Here is a 21,725-nt window from a genome sequence, read left to right as displayed (position 1 = left end):
GGAATTTTATTTAATCTATACCTGTGCAATTCATATAGCAAGGTATAAGTTTTAAGAAGTAATTAGGCATAAATAGTCCAGGTTTTTGTACTTTCTTTGACAGCATGGGGCGTCGAGTGTAAAAAGTCATTATCTCTGACGGGACATCTCTGATGGGACACTTTTGACGACAAAATATAGAGAAACATAAATTTGGGAACTGCAAAAGATGTCACACTGGGTCCTTATGGGTTAAATGAGAAATACAATGGAAAACCCCTCTTTCTGTGTCTGTATAAGTAACCTATGGATGGATCTCATAAGTTCGTGCAGTGTTTTTTCTATTAAAACATACAGAAACATTTTATTCTGCTTGTTTATGATTTGTTTTGTTGACATAGAATGACGTCATCCTGTGCAACTGCCAAAGTCGTCACTGATCTACGGTTGACAGGTTAAAACCTAAACATCGACTGATCCTGATGGTTTTAATCTCCTCACAAGATAAAATTGTTGGATTTCTCTGTTTCTCAAAGCATCTGGTAAAATTCATTTACAGTCAAACATAATCAGATTTGGCTTTATCATATTCCCAGTAAGCTGTGACAAGACCAAGCACGTTCAAGCCAACCCCCACAAAGAAACATTTCCCCACGCAGAAGCAATTATACATGACATTGTAGACCTTAATTCTTTCGGACAGACCTCAGCAGAATAAATACTTAGCGGAATAAGATCATTAGTCAACGGACACTGATGAGAAAAGCAGAAGGCGGCAGGAGTTAGAACAGTTCACTTAAATGGACACACCTTTGACTTGAACTGCTCTGCTTCTCCACTGAAAAAAGGCAGTTAACCCATGACGACCCAAACAGCAACTGACGACCAAAACCATCTACTGATCTACAATATTTAACCCATGAAGACCCAAACAGCAACGGATGACCAAAACCATCTACTGATCTAAAATATTTAACCCATTAAGACCCAAACGGCAACTGATGACCAAAACGTCTACCGATCTACTAAATTTAATAACTTCTGAACCATTAATCCGATCAATACATGTAAATAATTGGTGTAAAATACAGTTTGTCATCAGATACGACCCATTTGGACATTCAGAGGCTCTGTAGTGAACTTGACTTGACTTCTATGGACACCTACATGATCAGTAAATTAAAAAGAAAAAAGAAAATACATGGTTTTCATTGGAAAAAAAACAAAAACAAAACACAAAATACAAAGGATAATATTATAATGGTGAGAAATAATGAGTCATAGGGATCATATTTTGCTAAATCCACTTTTATTACTCTTTCGTACATTTATTTGTGTATATTTTGACCCTAATCGTTGGAAAAGTTGTATTCCTTCTTTTTTTATTGTGATTATTTTTATCTTTATTGAAAATATATATTTATACAAAACATTGTAATTTTGAAGGAACATCAAGATGTCAAAAAGAAAAATCATCCAAAAAAAATTAAAATAAATAAATAACATGATGCAAGGGCTTACAGAAAAAACTAAAAATAAAAAACAAAAATAATAGTATTAATACCTTGACATGCAAAAATCTAAAGAAATAAAAATACAATAAATTCATTCCATTTTAGATAAATTCTAGTGAGTGAATATATTTTCCAAATTCTATCATAAAGACTTTAAAATTTGGGAGTGTTTTGGCATATCTACTTTTATGTACATAAAATTTACCAATTTTCTTTTTTTTTTTATCAGTTCAACAATAAATTCAAGATTACGCATGTCATGCTCAAATTATGTAAATCCATTTGAGATGTTATAACAATATTTTTTATTACATTTAGATATTTTAATTCCTTCTTAATTTGTTACGTCTATAACTAGTTACGTCATGACATTTGCACATATAAGGTCAAGACTTCCGACAAACATTTTTCCGAATGTTAAAACTGGCTTATTGGTAAGAATATAATTACTTTACTATGGAAGGAAATCTGTTTCATCAGATTTTAAATTAAAAAAGCTATTGAATTTCTAGCACTGAATTTTTTTTGCTCTGAAATTAAGTATCTGAATTTTTTTGTCTCTGAATTTAACTGTGTTCATAAATTTAGAATTAAAAAAATTCAGATGCAAAAAATTCAGACACAAAAAATTCAGATCACACATACGGGACATCAAACATAAGCAATGATTGTATCTCAAGTCGAACCCACAGCCAGCCAATCAAGTTACATTTGGTTGGTCATGTGACACTGATGCAGGAAGACGGTCAGCGCGGATGTGTGATCTGAATTTTTTGCATCTGAATTTTTTGCTTTTGAATTTTTTGCGTCCAAATTTTTTGCATCTGAATTTTTTAAATTCAAAATTTATGAACATAGTTGAATTCAGAGACAAAAAAATCAGACACTTAATTTCAGTGCAAAAAAATTCAGATACTTAATTTCAGTGCAAAAAAATTCAGTGCTAGAAATTCAATAGCTTCTATAATTCAAAATCTGATGAGACACATTTACTTCCATACTTTACATAACCATCATAGATATAGAGGGTATGCACGTGCCGTCACCGCTAGCCACGAGCGGCTAGCGGAAGTCACCGCAGTTCCGTCCACTGAGTGGCAGAAAGAGGGAGATGAGTAGTGGCTTTGGCTTGAATACTGCGAGAATTTTAGAACAATCTAAAAAATGGGGAAGAGCTGTTGTGCCATTGATTGCACAAATAGGTTTAAAAAAGCACTCGGCGCTATCGTTTTAGCGGCGACCTAAAGCCAAAGACAGAGGAAGCAGATGGATCGCTGCAATTCGTAGAAATAACTGGAATCCAGACAACAAAACCTGGATTTGTGGTTGGCATTTCATGTCAGGTAACGTTAATTTATGCTGTATTCTTGTGTAAAATCATACCTTAAATTACATATCGTTTGGCTAATGTTACTCCTTAGTAAAGCTCTTAATGTTAGCATCTGTCATTTAGTTCTATATTTCATAACTGAAACGTTTTTGTCTTCAATTGTGTGATTATGAACCTTGTGCTCTACATAATTTGTAAACTAGCTTAAACTGAGGCTAACCTAGTTTTCCGAATAAGGGGGTACTCTAGCACAAAGCTGTTGTAGCTGTGTTGTATCAAGTATTTGATGTTAACTCTACTTAAATCTCCACAGTACCAGTAGATCATCCACTCACTTGGGTCAATACTAAGGGTTCAACTCCAGTAAATCAGTAGTGAACTGTGAGCACTACTGCTGGGCCTTTACCTTGGAAATCACCGCCAAGAAAATACGTCTGCACTGACATAAAACCTCAAAAACAATAGTATGTTGAATTGAAAGCACTCACCAGCTGTAATCCTCTAATTAACGATGACGAGGATGTCAACAACTCTTTGGCTTTTGTATGCTTTCAGCCTTTGCATTGTGGATTTTCCCAGCGTTGAAATCAGGTTCATATAAATGTCAGGATACGTGATTTCTGTCCACATATCAATGTTCGTAGACCACTTGTTGTTTGGTAGCTTGTATGGATCCATGTCCAGTCCAATTGTCTTTAATTTCATATTATATTCCACATTTTTCCCGGTCTCGCTGTAGTTACTGCTATGCTCCGCCATGTTGAGCCGGTTTGTTTTTGCCACTCAGTCTGATTTAGAGGGGCGTGGCCCAGGGAGGAAGTGACGTATGTGCATTCCCTCTATTCCCTGTGCTCATGTTCAATAACACACCAGCCCAGTATGTGGCGGTAATGCTCCTAAAATGGTGGACAACCGCCAAATAAACCTGACGGAAGAAGAAGAAGAAGAAGTACATTTCTCCTAGTCCGCCATATTTGTTTGCCAGCAGCTGCTGTTGTAGTCCATACTGAAAATATGTCCAAACTTCGAGCAGATTACCTCAAATGTTCAGTTGTTGGTTGTAATACCGAACACAAGTCACTACACCGACCTCCAGCCTGTGAACCGTTTAGAAGGGCCTGGTTGAATTTTATTTTCCGTGGGAATATCCCTAAAACAGTGGGAAAATCTCTTCTTGTCTGCGCTAACCACTTTGAAGACGAGTGTTTTAGCAACCTCGGCCAATACAGAGAGGGATTTGCCTTAAAACTGCATTTAATCGAGGGGTCAGTTCCGACTGTCTACACTAGCAATGGTGAAGACAAACAAGTGGTAAGTTACAGTTAACGACAAAATGACTTAATTGTATTTTAGATGGCTAGCGATATGTGTTTACATGACAGCGGTTAGCATACTGCTAGCATTAGCATTGAGCCCGTAGATGGAAGATTGAAACTTTAGTTTGTGTTTTGCACTACGCTGACATTTAATGACTTGGTAACATATATAATATCAGAGCTAGTAGTTAGTATTTTATGTTAGATAAGTGACCGTCGTCTTGCATTTTGTGTGACGTTATTTTATTGTCTGCACAGTAAGTGCTAATGCTATTCTTACAATTGGCTTCATTCTGCGTTGTGGCTGTTAACTCCACAAACGTCATAAAAATTAACAGCTTTTAACGTAATGACTCCACAAATGTGATAACTTTCCCACAAACTTAATAGGCTTAAACCGCAAACGTAATAAAACATGGCAGTTTTTGGCATAATAATTCCAACAGTATAATAACTTTCCCACAAACGTAATAAAAAATTGCAGCTTTTGTCGTAATAACCCCCCACAAACGTAATAAACCACAAACGTAATAAAAATTGGCAGTTTTTAACATAATAATCCCACAAATGTAATAACTTTCCCACAAACGTAATAAAAAATTAGCAGCTTTTAACGTAATAACTCCCCATAAACGTAATAACTCCCCACAATTGTAATAAACTGCAAATGTAATAAAAAAATTAGCAGCTTTTAATGTAATAACCCCCCACAAACGTAATAAACCACAAACGTAATAAAAATTTGCAGTTTTTAACATAATAATCCCAAAAATGTTATAACTTTCCCACAAACATAATAAAAATTTGCAGTTTTTAACATAATAATCCCACAAATGTAATAACTTTCCCACAAACGTAATAAAAAATTAGCAGCTTTTAACGTAATAACACCCCACAAACATAATAACTCCCCACAATTGTAATAAACTGCAAATGTAATTTAAAAAAAATTCGCAGCTTTTAATGTAGTAACTCCCCACAAACGTAATAAAAATTAGCAGTTTTTAATTTAATAATCCCACAAATGTAATAACTCCCCACAAACATAATAAACCACAAACGTAATAAAAATTTGCAGTTTTTAACATAATAATCCCAAAAATGTTATAACTTTCCCACAAACATAATAAAAAATTTGCAGCTTTTAACGTAATAACCCCCCATAAACGTAATTAACCACAAATGTAATAAAAATTTGCAGTTTTTAAGATGATCCCACAAATGTAATTACTTTCCCACAAACATAATAAAAAATTGGCAGCTTTTAATGTAGTAACCCCACAAACGTAATAAACCGCCAACATAATAAATATTAGCAGTTTTTAACGTAATAATCCCACAAATGTAATAAACCGCAAACGTAATAAAAATTGGCAGCTTTTAATGTAATGTAACAACCCCACTATTGTAATAAACCACAAATGTAATAAAAATTAGCAGCTTTTAACGTAATAACTCCCCACAAACGTAATAAATTGCAAATGTAATAAAAATTAGCAGCTTTTAATTTAATAATCCCACAAATGTAATAACTCCCCACAAACATAATAAACCGCAAACGTAATAAAAATGTGCAGCTTTTAATGTAATAACCCCCACGAACATAATAAACCACAAACGTAATAAAAATTTGCAGTTTTTAACAAAATAATCCCACAAATGTAATAACTTTACCACAAACGTAATAAAAATTTGCAGTTTTTAACATAATAATCCCACAAATGTAATAATTTTCCCACAAACATAATAAACAACAAACGTAATAAAAATTTGCACGTTATGTTTTGTGTTTAATTTTCATTTACATATGGCATTATTTTTATTTCAGAGGGCTGAGGCAATTGAGCAACCTTTGTTTGCTCACAAGGGCTGCCAAACAGAATCCAAACGGACATGCTCTGTTGGGACACAGCTTTCCATAAAAACCCTCCAACCTCATGTCAGAAGTGCAGGTTTGTGAAGTAGTGTCATACATTACATTTGCAGTGTTATCATGTGATATCAGAATAAAAACAGTTCAATGTAAATGTAGCTAATGTTTGTTATTTGTTTACAAAGGCATTCAGGTAACCCCACGTTGCACAGATGTTGGTGTTTGTACAATGACAACTGCTGCTGTGCACGAACATGAATGCCTGACATCAACACCAGCAAAGCGACGCAGACTGTCTGATACTGAGGAACAAGTAACACCAATGAAATAAGTCAAATATACCACGTCTAAAGGGGACAGAAGAGGAGGATGACTGTTTAGAAGGCAGCTCAATAATGGACATATGGACCCACAGGATTCCACGTATAATCCTGAAGATTCCATCACTGCTTTGTCAGGTGGCTGATGAGAAGTAAGTAAAGTTCCAAGAACAAAGTTATTGTGCAGGTACAAGTGTACATGTGTTTTAGGTGGTAGTGTATGTTTTGTAACAACAGAACAGTCAACAGTACCAATCCACAGAACCCCAACTTATATCATCTATGAAAAATGCCTTTTGGAGCTTTTTGAGGTGTGCACTGTCTGTCAAAGAGTGTCAGTGGTGCAGACAAGAAGGTTGGGAATGTTTGTGTAGAACAGCCATGCCGGTGTCATTTAGAATTTGACCCCTGGGTCACGATTCTACATAGAACTGTGAGCCGCAGGTCACTTTTCTTGTATGGAAAACTGACCCATCACATAGAATTTTGATGCCTTAAATTAATTTGCACTGTATGTTAATTAAAATGTTCTAATACATTTCTATATCATAATAAGCTTGAATATATGTGTATAATTTGAATTTTTCATCAGAAACTACTAAATTAATTAAATAATTAATGAAATCTACTGGAAATTTTGAAAAAATTGTGAAAAAATAGGTTTTATGTATTAATTTAGTAATATTTGTACAAAAACTATGTAACTGAATGGGTGAAAACAGATTGCAGTAAAGGTTATTGGATTTGAATCAACAACAGGTACACGTAACGTAGTTGTAATATGTACTGTAGGTCACTTTTCCATGCTATAGAATTTTGACCCTTTGCCTATTTCTGTTTTATTGTACTTTGTAGTTGTAAAATGTTATGTATTGTGACCTAGGTCACTTTTCCATACTGTAGAATTATGAGTCCTTTTTAATTTTTTTCCTAAACTTTTGTACTTTTCATAATATGTTTTGTGTTTATATACCTTGAATAAACTTTTTTTGTTACAAATTTGGTGATTTATTGGTGGTGGGTCACTTTTCTATAAGGGGGGAGGGGGTTCAGAATTCTATAACAGAAAACTGACCTGTGGGTCACTTTTTCATGGGAGTCACTTTTCTATCTGACACCGGCACTGTGATTTTTTTTTAGAAAATGGAAGTCAGCCTGTTGTTGGCAGCACTCTGGTTGGTAATCTATGACTTTTGGTTGTTATACAGTCATGGAAAAAATTATTAGACCACCCTTGTTTTCTTCAAATTTTTTCCTGGTACACCTAAAGGTACATTTGTTTGGACAAATATAATGATAACAAAAAAATAGCTCATAAGAGTTTAATTTCAGAGCTGATATGTAGACGTTTTCCATGGTTTTCTAGATAATAACCAAAATCACTTCAGTTCTTACACGAATAGCTGTAGCAGTGTACTGACAAAAATGGTGCTTTTAGGCATTCCATGTTTTCTTTCCTATCTGTTTTAGTCACATGATACACACAGGAATTAGTACTTGATTGCATAACCATTGTTTTTGATTACTTTTGATGGTCCAATATTTTTTTCTGCAACTGTATATACCAATGGTGGATTGTTTTTCAAAACTGAAAAGGTAATGGCTTAACATTTTGTTTGTTTGAAATGGGCACTTTTTTTATTTGTATTAATATTAGAGTAATGTTTTTTGGTTTTGTAGATATTCTGGGCAATGAGGCTGAAGATGTTTCTGTATGACACCTGTAGACGACATGCCCGTACTTGCATAGAGCCTGCTTTAATACACAAATGGAAGTCAACACAAGATGCCATGATGGAGAAGCTTCAAGAAGAACAAAATGTCATCCTTGGTGGTGATATGAGGAAGTTGGAAGTTCCACCATGATGGATCTGAGAAACAATACTGTCATTGACCTACACCTAGTTCTGGTAAGATTTAAAAAAAAAAAAAATCTTAGATTAGGAAAAATTTTGCTGCTTAATATTCCCTACAATGATTAACATGCAATAGTATACTGCAGGTAGAAATGTAAGGTCTTTGTATTATCAGTTCTTTAGGCAATACGTATATTTTTTCTGTCTGTTTTTAAGGCTATCCAAAAAGATGGTGAAGACTGCACAAAACAAAGACTGTACTATACTCAAAAAGTGGCTTCACAGTAAAAAAAAAAAAAAAAACCACATCTACTGGACTGCTGCTTCCTCTACAACACCCCAGGAAAGAGTGGCAAAGTGGATCGCTATACTTAACCATGTACAAGACCTCCACACACATGAAGATCCTGCTTTCCCTCAATGTTTACATCCACGATGCATTTCAAGAGATAAGAGCAACTGGTTAAAACCAGGTGACTCATTTTACCTCTATCATTTAATTTGGAATCTATTTATGCAACAAGTTTGAGTATGGATTTGTAAAAGCCACACCAGCCTGTTAACATTCAAGAGGATCCAAAAAGACGAAGAGAAGCTCAACCCTCACACGCAGACTTCGGCAGTGGAAGCGTTCCAGTGTGATTCTGCGCTTTGCACCTAAACGTTCCATCTATCCTTTCCTGGGAATGCTCTGCAGGTAAATTTGTTTGCATTTTGATAAACATATGTTTATGGTCAGTATATTTTATAATTCTTATTTGACTCTTCATTAGACTTTACCTGGCAGCCCTACATTTGAATGAAAATGCAGGACGTTGGCAAGCAACTTCCTCATCAGACCTGATCTTCAATCTGCATTTCCCAGAGTACAAGAAAAGAGAAGCCACAGCTCAGCCAGGTACAACAAAAGCAACCCTGAGTAAGTGTATGTTTGACTTTAGTTTACAAATACACTATGGATTTGCAAGCTAATCAGTATACAGAATAGTTACAGTAGTTTTAATCACATGAAAAGAGCAAATAAAAATTGGTAATTCATGATATAAAAATTCAAAAAAATCTGCATTTTGTAAACATTGCAAATTTACAACAACAAAAGAAGCACTATATGTCCTCGACATAAATAATAATAACTGCAACAAACATTGGAAAATCCAAACAACAGATAAATTATAATATGCCAGATGTGGAAAAAACAAAAACATTAACTCGCCTTTTTCTTAAAAACAAAATTAAAAAGTGATCGTCTCTCATTGCAGATTACATGGATGACATTTTGGAGCTGGTTTTTGAAAAGATTTTCCCAGACCCAAGCCAGTATTTTGAGGAGGTGCAGAAGATCTCCACTCCTGAACCAATCACTTCCCAGAATCCATGACTGGACAAAGCCACTGTCGCTGCTGCTTATTGCCTTTCTGGTGTCATTGGTCAGAAATAGGGTTAAAGATGGGCCTGTGGAGTTTAATTAATGAAGAATTCAGAACCAAGCAGAGCATTTACAGCTTATGTAGACCACAGGGAGACGTTTGAAAATTCCATTTAAAAAAGCAAAATATCCTTCCTTTAAGAAAGGAAAATCTAGAGAAAAATTTATTTGGAAAGTGCCACAACAGTAACACTGGGTCTTTATGGGTTAATGTAGTAAAAAGACAGATGACAGGAAGCTGAAATTCATAGAAAAATGACTTTATTTTATGCAAATAAACACCTCTAAGATATAGCTGAGTCACATTGAGTTCACATTTACTTTTGTGGCGTTAAGTGCCTTAATTATTCCCTGAAATGAACTAACAGAGGTTTTTAGTACCAAGTGAAAAGTGACAGGTTTCATGAAATAATGTATTGTTAGTTGAGACTGGTATGGCTCTGCTCCGACTGAGGAAACAGCCTCACATTGAATCTACAGCAGATGAGACGACAGCTGGGTCCTGCGTTCACATCCAGTCTTACTTGAGCTCTCCACAGTCCGTGATAGTGATCCTCTTGGAGGTCCGCCCAGACCGTGAACCGAAAGACTCCACTTTCTTGACCACGTCCATCCCCTCCTTCACGCTGCCAAACACAACATGCCTGCCATCCAGCCTGAGAGAAAGAAGAAGAGGTTTATTATCACTGAGACCACGCAGAATGCACCCGACGGGGCTCTGAGTCGCTGCGTTGTGTCGGGCGGTGCTGCTATTTCTGCCAGATTTCTGCTATTTTAGGCCAAAGTTCAAATCTTAACATTGTTCTACTTAAATGCCAAAACGTTACAGCTTCCAGGAAGAATTTGATTCCCAGCATGGTGGGAAACAAAACCTCTGGAACAGTTTTTTAATAAGTAGTGGACACTCCTAAACTAGTGAGTGATACAAACAAAAGAGTTAGAAAGGGTTTAAGGTCAAAGTTCTTCGACAACGTGAGCTTTTAGACTTAAACACAAATGTATACACATGTATTTATTAAACACCATGTTTGCTCTTTGTCCAAATCAAAAATCCAGACTTTTTCAAAAACTTTTTTTCCCCCCTAGACCTTGACTTTCTGTACTTTTATACTTGTGTGCCTACTTTTTTGGTTGATATTGTGCCTGTTGTGTGTAGTAGAAAAGTTCATTTTAATAAATATATGAATTAATGAATGTATAAGTCGCCGTAAATTATGTTTTACACAGAAACGCTTTCAAAACATACGAAAATCACAAAAGTGCATGGACATCACACAAACAAGCCTCACTACGATCATTCCAGCACCAACCGGTTAATCAAATCATATCAAGTTTTTTCTGTTTTCTTCATGTTTTCTTATTATCTTACAAGATTATTCTAAAATTCAGCTGTGAGAGAAACTGTATTAGGACTTTCACACAACATTCCAGCCTTTTCAAGGTCTGGAAAACAGCGTTTCAAGACCTGCACCAGCACCTTGATTAAAATTTTCATTAACAGGATGGGAGTCGCACTAAAGTGGCAAGAAAAGGGGAAACAGATCAGTATCTAAGTTGTATTATAAAGTAAAATGCTTTATGTCGTATCTTTATGTGTAACTTTGTTAAAACTTGGTAAGTTTCATGTGGAACCATCATAACTGCTTATATCACTGAAACACATTGGAGGAAATGTTACGTGCAGGGTTCGTACACACTTTTCAAGGTCAATTCCAAGCACTTTTAAGGGTCATTTTCAGATTTTTCCAGCACAGTACCTTATCATCGGGGTAAAATACATATCTTCAGGAATACATATAGTCATGATTAATGTTTTTTTTCTTTTTATCACAATGATGTACATTGTATTACGCGATAAACACATAAAATTATGTTTCATAAAAGCAAAAAGTTAATAAATTAAAGGAAAACACTTTTATCCCAAAAAAAGGGAAACCACTTTGTGTTCTTCAGACAGACTCACACCGAGAAAGATTAAGATAAAAATGTACCCGGAGTCAACTTGAGAACACCTGGGAATGTTCTTTTTTGACAAAGTTTTATTTTTCTAAATGTATCACCTCTCTGTAAGTAGCTTTGACTTGAGTTACTATTAAAAATTAATACATTACACTATATTAATAAAAGGACTCGTACTTTCCTGCAGAAATGAAGGAAGCCACTGGCACATTTGGGAGTGCAGTATAATTTGGACTTAAATACATAACATGATGGAAATCTGTCACTTTTTGTTTGGCTTTCTCTGCTTGTCTTCCTTTTCACTTGGATTGTCGAGAAATAACATTCTTGAATCACATACTTAGGCGTTTTATTTCACTAGACGATATGAGCCGTTGTGCAAACATTATGTACTACCTCAGTGTGCTAGTGATGTTGCACAAGCATAAATTACATAAACCAGTCTTGTAGCATCATTGTAATTTTAATTTTTACCAACAGTTTTTTTATGTTTGTAAAGTTGTAAAAAATTTGAATAAATAGAAGTTTATATAAATAAATAAATACATAAATCATATGACAGAGTTATAATTGCAAGCACTTAAATGAAAATTCACACTCTTTCCAGACCTTGAAAACACAATATTGAAATACAAGCATTTTCAAGGGTTTTAAGCACCCATACAAACTGTGCATGTGGAGAGAGATAAAGTGAGATATATGGCTCCTTTACACGACTGATTAAAAGTAAAGTATGTAACATTTAGAAAACCATTGTTTCTTGTGCGTGCTTGTGTGCTGACATGCAGTTTGTATTGTTGTTACTAAGGTCAGGGTAATTACTGTTGTGTACTATTACTGCTATCGATGATTTCAAGACTTGCAGGAGTGAGCTTTTCCTGCAAAATCTGACCCAGACCCTCTACATACCAATAACTGAACAGGCTATAATCCTGAAGAGGCAACAGAGAAAGTTAAGAAGCTGACATGTGTTAATATATTTGGGTCTTTCTATGAAACTGGGTTCATTTTGGTACCTGGCACTTTTCCAGCTTTTTAGACCCAATAATAAAAATGGAAATTTATCCATATTTCCACATAGGATGTAGCTAACGATGACCACAGATAAATGCAAAAAAAAATTATACTCTTGCTCTGAGCCATCCCAAAATTAATAACATTTTAAAACAATACTGGGGCCAAATTTCTGGGTCCAAACAGCTGATTACCAGTGGAGCCTGAGTTCTGATTTACAATAACAAGGTTCAGATGAGGCTAAAGTCATTTATTTCTGTCAAATACACTCATTAGAGCAATTTTCCACAGTCACTGTCGTACCTGTAGTTGTGTCTTAAATGCCAGGTTTGTTTACAACAGCTGTGACAACATAATTCCTTATTTTATTTATCTTACCCTGAACTACACAACATAGATAAAGGCCTGAAAAAGGAGAAATTAAGTGTAAAGACGGGTGGTTCTAGGAAACTGGGTTTATTTTTGGTACCTGGCACTTTTCCAGCTTTTTTAGACAAAACAATAAAATAAAAATTTAGACATATTTCCCCTCAGGGTGTAAGTAATGATGATCTCAGATAAATGCAAAAAAATTATACTCTTGCTTTGAGCCATCCCAAAATTAATGCATTTTCAATCAAATATTAGGACCAAAATTGGGACAGGAAAAACCACCTAGGTGTCAGTGCATTTGATCTGAAAACATTGCTTGAAATGGTCTTATATTGCGCTCTAAATAAAGACACTGTTAAATTTGATGATCCTAGTGGTTTTTCTAATCCAGGCATGCAGGTTTTTCATGAATCTCAATCAGGTTTTGTCCATAACCCATCGTGTCCACTGGTGTTACATGCAGAACCTGTCCATTTAAACATAAATCGTGAGTGATTTTGCAACAGCGGTAATTTTTGTGAAACACTGCTTTGGATAATTAGTTCGATTCGATTGAGAGAATAAAAAGACATTAAAAAAAAACAGTAGCACATAATTTTCGTGTCCTTTTTACCACGTTACATGCAGATTTTTGTATTAAAAGAATAACCTAAGAATGTGTTTTATCTGAGAAATAATTTCTCTTATCTCACTAAATACATATTTTTAAAATAGACCCAAACTTGCTTCATAACATCAGTCTACATCTGGTTTGAAGTTTCAGCCCCCATGTCCTGTTTTTAGGACCAGTTTCACAGAAGCACATATCTGTTCATGTCATTAATGCATTTCTCTATACGACACATCTTGTATCTTTGAGTTCTGCAGGACTGGAGGTGCCATGTTGGTATCTGGAATGTTCAACACACAGCTGAAGGCCACAGAATGGTCACTCATATCTACTCTGTCAGTACATACCATTCAGTTTTAGAGGTGCAGATGAAGAACTGAGATCCGTTGGTGTTGGGTCCAGCGTTGGCCATCGACAAGATACCTGCAGAGTAAATATTATAAACAGATGTTAGTTTAATATACTCAACTAACAGCATGTTAAAAGGAATGACACAAGATAGATTAATATCCAAGCTAAAAAACCTGCTGCCTTGGCTTGACTTAGCTTGAGCAGTAAAACTGAGGCAGTAAACTAATAAAACACACTTTAAACTGCATTAAAAACAACTTCAAATGGTCAAAATGAGGTAAATATGAATTTTTAGTATTGAATTCAATATTATGTAACAATTAAATATTATGTAACCTCATTATTTAACTCATAAAGACCCCAACAGCCACTGGTGACCAATACCATCTACAGGTCTAAACTGTTTCATACCTGTTGATCCACTCATCCTATCAGTACATTTAAAAAATAGCTGTAAAACACACTTTGTGGTCTTTCCATGGTCATCAGATATGACCCATTTGGACGTTCAGAGGCTCCGTAGTGAACCAGTAAAACATCACTGACAGTGGATGGAGACACTTGGTTTATGGTCAGTTAATGATATTTTTTGTTACAAATGTCATGTTTTCTTCATTTTTCTCAGTCTCTGATATTATGATAATCAACTTTAATCTGAGCTTTTATGAACATCCACATGATCAGTGAATTAGATATGGGAAAATACCTGATTTTCATTAAAAAAACAAACAAAACAAAACCGCAAAATACAGAGGATGATATTACAATAAATGGTGATAAATAACTTAAGAAAAGTTAAATAGAGAGAAACATTCATTTGTGAACTGCCACAAAAGTAGCACTGGGTCTTTATGGGTTATTAGTTCATTATTCGCTCACACTGTCATTTTCAGAGGAACATATAAAAGATATCCATATAAACTAAACTATATGAATTCCTTTTTGAACACATTTTTGCCATAAACCAGGACAAAGCAGCCTAACACAAAAAAAAATGTGGGAAAAAATGTTGTAGTGAACAGAGGGGTTGTTCCTACACATAGACTACTGTATACATTTATACTGCTGCCATCTAGTGGACATACAACAGCATTACATAGAACACTAAAGTATCTCCATATGCAGTTATGTTTTGTAGAAGTGCAGTAATAAACAGGTCATTTTACCCCCCCCCCCCCCCCGAAGGAGAGGCAAGAGGTATTGTTTTTGGTTCGGTTTGTTTCTTTCTTTGTTAACGCTCTAGCAGCAAAACTATTGGTTGAATTCATACCAAATTGGGTTTATATATACCACTGACCCAAAATAGAAGTGATTAGATTTTGGGAAAAGTAGGTCAAAGTTCAAATTTTAAAGAATTTTTTTTTACATCTTTTTTTACTCACATTTTCTTAAAATGGGCAAAATTTCACATGTCCGTAGCAACAAAACTATTGGTTGAATTCATACCAAATTGGGTTTACAGATTATTAGTGACCCAGAATAGATGTGGTTCCATTTTGGGAAAAGTAAGTCACAGTTCAAATTTTTGATGAATTTTTTTTTTTTTTTTTTTACATCTTTTTTTCCATTTACTTATAATGGGCGAGATTTCACATGTTTATAAAAACATCAATTTTGTTTCAATTTGCTTCAAACTTGCAACATAAATAGAGGCAACTGATATCCTGACATTAGCATACACATAGATATGATGACATCAGCTGATCGATACCAAAATAGGCTGCAATATGTGCGAGGGGCGGGGTTTGTTGTTCCTGGCAACACTTGTTTTTAATGATTTTAATACATCATATCCTCAAAGCCATCTGTCCTGTTGTGTTCTACTGAGGTCTTCGGGCTCATTATTCTATTTTTATGCATAAATTAAAATGTACAAATATAATCTGTCGTGTTCTTTTGTCTTATAAAGATTTATGCATAAATATTCTGTGGTTTCCTGCAAAATGGTCATCCCTATGGTAAATTAAACTCCCAAAAACTCTGATAAAGACAGAAAACACTACTTTTTATAATCATTTGTCGTTGTGTGCTCAGATCGGGACAGTTACCAGGTCCGGTGTGCTTCAGTCTGAAGTTCTCATCTGGGAATTTCCACCCGTAGATAGACTTTCCTCCAGTTCCATTGTGGTTTGTGAAGTCTCCACCCTGAAAACATAAAGGCACTGCGATGACAATCCAGACACCAGTGAATAAAAGTGAATAAATGAGAGCAGAGTAGGACCTACCTGGCACATGAACTGAGGGATCACCCTGTGGAAAGTGGATCCTTTGTAACCGAAGCCCTGTTCACCCGTGCACAGAGCTCTGAAGTTCTCTACAATAAACATGAGGATTCAGTCTCTCTCTGACGATCCAAACGCAACAAAAACGGGATGTGGTGAACAGTTCAGATGGATTCATGCTGACTAAATGCTTTATATTTATTAAACCAGGTAAAAAAAACCTCACTGACGTTACAAATCTCTTTTTCAAGCATGACCTGGACAAGAAAAGCAGAATAACACACAGTTTCTGACAAGACAAGAGATAACAGACACATAATACAACAAACTTACAATCCATAATTACAAAACAATCATTTATACAAGTTTAAAAACAGTTACATTGACCAAAATTATTGATTTCACGCGCCTTTAAAGGGGTCATATTTTGCTAAACCCACTTTTATTAGTCTTTGGTTCATTTATTTGTGTATTTGGACCCGAATAGTTCAAAAAAAGTTGGAATTTGAACCCTCCAGGTGCTGCAAAGCTATCTTTATATTCATTTTGGCGAATGGATTTCTACTACCTGTTTTCATTCCTTCTTAATTTGTTGTGTCTATAACTAGTTATGTCACAACATTTGCCCATATAAGGTCAAGACTTCCGACGAACATTTCTCCAAGTATGACATAATTGTCAGCAGCAGTGGTTGTAGTAAAAACTGAAAATATGTCCAAACTTCGAGCTGATTACCTAAAATGTTCAGTTGTTGGTTGTATTAATGAACACAAGTGGCTGAACGGGAAAGAAAGCATGGTCAACAACCTGGAGGGGGCGGGGCATGAACTAGCTCATTTGCATTTAAAGGGCCAGCGCTCAAAACGACCTTTCTGGTGTCATTACTCAGAAATAGGGTTGAAGATGGAGCTGTGGAGTTGAATTAATAAAGAATTCAGACCCAAGTATAGCATTTACAGTTTATATAGACCACAGGGAAATGTTTGAAAATGCATAATTCCATTAAAAAAAGCAAATATAACTCCCTTAAAATCGCTTTTAATTCACCTAAACTAACAAGTTCAGATAGATTTAAGTTGCTTTGCAGGACGTTCCATGCAGAGGGGGCAGCATGTTGAAATGCCGTCTTACCCAACTCTGTTCTGTTTGTTTGCTGTGCATCGAAGTGTCTCCCCCTACTTCCCCCCTCTCCCCCAGTCTCTCTCTCTCTTTCTCTTCCTTTACCCTCTCTCTTTAACCCCAACTGGTCAAGGCAGATGACCTTTCTCCAGGAGTCAGGGTCTGTTCAAAGTTTCTGCCTGTTTAAAGGATGTTTTTCCTCACCACTGTCACCAGTCACTAGCGTTTGCTCCTGGAGAATTCTGTTGGGTTTTTGTAAATTGGCTTGAGAGTCTGCTTTTGACCAGTTCCATATGTAAAGTGTCATGAGATAACTTTTGTTATGATTTGACACTCTATAAATAAAATTTGACTGATTGATTGTTCTGGCTCTAGGAACCACCATTAGTACGTTGTGTACTGTTGCTTTAGTGTGGTCTAGTGGATTGATATGGTTTTGTCAGGACGTTGCAATGAGAAACATACTGAACCTAAATGGGTCATTTATGTGTTTTACTAATACTTTACACATATCTTATTTTACATACATTTTAATCCTATTTCAATCACTACAGCTGCTTTGAAATCATCGTTTTTATTCGCTTAAATACAGGTAAAACAGACATTTCATCATTGCTTTGAACGGTGTTGAATGAATAAATGATATAACACACAACTTTGGTCAGATTTCATTAATTAAAACAACTTTATAAAAACTGACCAAATTAAACAAATGAAAGTGATTACACCACACTGACATGTATTTAATCATTTCTTCTAGAGGAATATGATTTGAAATATTACTCATTAGTTTGTGCTGTTGCTTGGGTACAATTAAAACAGCACAAAATGAGCAATTAGTAAAGCCCAACCGATTATAGCGTATCACCAATTAATCAACATCGGCCAATATGAAGTCAATGTAGCCGATATATAAACTTTTTTTTGTTGTTGTTGTGCAGGGATTCTGTCGCTTGCTGCTCCTGTGTGTGTGTGTGTGCTGCCCGGAGAATAAGAGTAACTTTAAAGCAAGTTAGTTTCACTTTCACGCCTGCTTTGACAATGATGCTATCACCCCCCCCCCTCCCCCTTATGAAGTATTCACCCCCCCCACACACGCACCCATGTCTGTGCACTTCCTGTCTACCTCACAGTTTCATTCTGCAGACAGGCCTGGGTGTTCATAGTGTAGGGGAGACTGGGGACAGTTGTAACACAGGTCAGTTGTAACTCTTGCAGTTGCTCCAATCAGGAACAACTTAGGACTCACCTAATTTACTCTGCACATGCTCAGTTTAGTCCTTAGTCCACATAAGAAGTTGTAGTGTTGTGAGGCAGACACATCCAAATTTGTGAGTGAAAACATAATTGTGTGGTCAGTCATATTTTTTGCTCTAATTATTTTTGTGATTGCACAGTTTGCATTTGAAAGTTATGTAAATTATATTTGTGAGATAAACAAACATTTATGTCTGTCAGTCTGCCCCAGGGCAACTGTGGCTACAGGTGTAGTTTACCACCACCAGAGGCAGAATGTGAGCGCGAATGAATAATGGGTCAATAATGTAAAGCGCTTTGGGTGTCTAGAAAGGCGCTATATAAATCCAATCAATCCATTATTATTATGCAACTGTTTCTCCACCTGTCCACAATTATCTAAAATAAGATTTTTATATCCTGTGTAGATCAGTGTTCTTATTCATATATTGGCCAATATATCGGTTATCAGCCGATATATTGGATATCGGCTTTTTTTTTTTTTTTTTAAAGCCCCCAATATCAGTATCATCGGCCCCAAAAACCCCATATCGGTCGGGCTCTAGCAATTAGTTTGATTTGTTGCACATGGAGAAACTGCAGGATTTAAATGCAATTCCAGAAAATGGAGAGTACATTTCTGCAAGTGATTAAATCAAACTAAAACAGACAAATATTGTATAACTGTATAATCTACACAATACCAGTTATGTGGTAAACTAATATTATTTAGTCATTAGTCATTTAAGTCACACTCTAAAATTAAATTAACATCTGACCTATTTTTAATATGAAAATCATGTGTTACCTGCGGTTTTCGGTACAACTTCTGCGTTGAGCTGTGGGGGAAAAAAAAAAACAAACACATTCATAAACCGCCTGAGGGTCAAAACACGAACGACCTGTTCTTCAAAAACCAGTCCAAGACAACACGGACAGAGAACACGTTTTGCAATTTTTACTCAGCTGTGTTCACTTAGATGTTATCGATAAAGTAGCGGTACAGCGTGTCTGGTGCAGTAAAAGTGGTTTTACCTCAAAGGTGACTCTGCCCAGGGGTTCATTATCCGCAGAAATGTCGAAGTAAACCACCGGGTTAGCGTTAGCGGCTGCGGGGCCGGTGCTGTACAGCCGGGCCGCCGTGAAAACCAGCGAACACAGCTTGGTTCTGTTCGATAGGAACAACATCTTCTCTGCACTGAGGGTCAGTTACCACACATATGTGAGTTACAACCCAAAGTCACGCCGTCAGCCGGTGGAGGAAGTTTTCCTAGTACTACTTCCGGGTGCAGCCACGGATCAAAATCTCGCGAGATGAGACCGCATTCATATTTATTTATTTATTTTATTTAATTTTTTATATATACAATAAATTTGCTCTTTTATTGAGTAGTTTAAACATCTTATCAACTCAAAACAGAAAAATAATCAAATGAGGAAAAATAATACAATAAAACTGTTATTGCTATCCATTGCTGTCTTCTTCTGATGATGATGATGATGTTAATTTTATGGGAGAAAAATGTACTAATAAATTCTTGCGTGGTGCCCTTACATGTAATCTTTTTCCCTTATCATTGAAACAGAAAAATGTATTAAAAGATTTTCCTTAAGAAATTATAATCAAGATTAGAACCAAATACCTGACTCTACCCATACCCCCAAAAGCGAAAGAAACTCATTTTAAAACACTAAATGATATTTACCCTTGCAATGATTTTATGAGACAAAGATTTAATATAGAGAAAAATAATTGTGTTTTTTGTAAATTTGAAATTGAATCATTAGAACATGTATTTTTTGACTGCCCATACACCAGGACATTTTGGACAACATTCAAGACTGCACATCTGATAAGGACACTCAATCGCCCAAATTGGAATACAAAGACATTAAATTTGGAATTATAATGGAAAACAGAAAAAGAGAAACTATGTATAACACTTTGATTATTATGGCCAAACAATTTACACATAAATGTAGATTTGCAAAGACCCCCCCACTGTTCTTAATTTACAAAAATGAAATGACAAATTTTAAAAAGACATTAAGACATGTAAAAACCAAACAAGCTTTGATTGTATATGAAAATTCAAATTTGTTGATTCCTGATTAGACCTCTGACTTTATTTTCATAATTATTTTATTTATTTATTCATTTGTATTTTACTTTATTTCATTTTATTTTATGATGTTCTTTATTAATATTGTTCTCTTAAGTTTGAAAATGTTGCTCAGTCTGGAGAAAATAAGAATTTTTGTATGAAAATGATGGAAATGTTTAACCAGATTTTGATTAATAAAGTTGAGGGGGGGGGGGGGCGGGGGGGCATTTCATATGACAAACCAAAAAAAAAAAAATCTTCTTCTTCTTCTTCTTCAATTCTTATTAGGCCTATATTGTTTTTACAATACAGAATAACGGAAAAACCCCCCAAAAAGGTTAATTATGTACAAGACTTTAATTATTATTGCTCAACAATTTATCCACAGATGTAGTTTTTATGAAGAGCCAGCCACTGTTCTAAATCTATATAAATGAAATAACAAACTCTAAAAAACAAACCAAAACACTGAAATATTAAGAACCAAAGAAGCCTTGATTGTATATGAATGGATGAATTTGAATGTACTGATGTCTGATTAGACCTCTGATTTTTATTTTTGTTATTTTATTTTATTTTTATATAATGTTCTATACAAATACTATTCTGTAAAAGTTTGATATTAATTCGCCATCTGGAAATAATTAGTGTTTCTCTATGGCAATCTTTTGAATGTATTGCCAGATTTTGATTGATAAAGTTGAGAAGAAGACAAAAAACAAAACAAAAAACAGAATAACACTGAGCAAATACACCTTAGACATTATTCACCATAAAATATATCAAAGAAGGCCAAAAAGAAAATAAAAGACAAATTTAAGGAAAGTAAAGGGAAAAAAATACAGGCACTGTCATTCTTGATTTACTGGCATCAAAGAGAACTCCTCAAGAATTTCACCAAAGTTCTTCACCTTTTAGATTTCCTCAGTTTTTTTTTTTTTTTTAATCATTCTTCTCAACATCTACAGTAGGTAATTAACCATTAATTTTTATGTTTGTATTTATTTTCATACAAACCCACCATCATTTATTTTATTGTTTAATTGACATTGTTATTTTTGTAAAAATAATGAAACAACCAGCACCAATTTTCATCCAGCTTTGATCCTTTTTTCCAAATTTT

The 21,725-nt window shown here is 35.1% G+C and overlaps 1 protein-coding gene across 1 annotated transcript; it reads right to left on the bottom strand.

The window, feature by feature from the left end:
* Positions 1-9,862: 9,862 nt before the first annotated feature.
* On the bottom strand, positions 9,863-19,772 carry LOC115439706 (peptidyl-prolyl cis-trans isomerase A-like). Its single transcript, XM_030163648.1, has 6 exons — positions 19,533-19,772; positions 19,306-19,336; positions 16,146-16,234; positions 15,969-16,065; positions 13,917-13,992; positions 9,863-10,270 (listed from the first exon to the last, which is right to left on the bottom strand). The coding sequence occupies exons 1-6, from the start codon at positions 19,683-19,685 to the stop codon at positions 10,135-10,137; spliced, it is 582 nt and encodes a 193-aa protein (XP_030019508.1). The 5' UTR covers positions 19,686-19,772; the 3' UTR covers positions 9,863-10,134.
* Positions 19,773-21,725: the final 1,953 nt, after the last annotated feature.

Source organism: Sphaeramia orbicularis, chromosome 19 (assembly GCF_902148855.1).
Source record: "Sphaeramia orbicularis chromosome 19, fSphaOr1.1, whole genome shotgun sequence".
In the NCBI taxonomy this organism is placed as follows: Eukaryota; Metazoa; Chordata; class Actinopteri; order Kurtiformes; family Apogonidae; genus Sphaeramia; species Sphaeramia orbicularis.
This window is presented reverse-complemented; position numbering and strand designations above follow the sequence as displayed.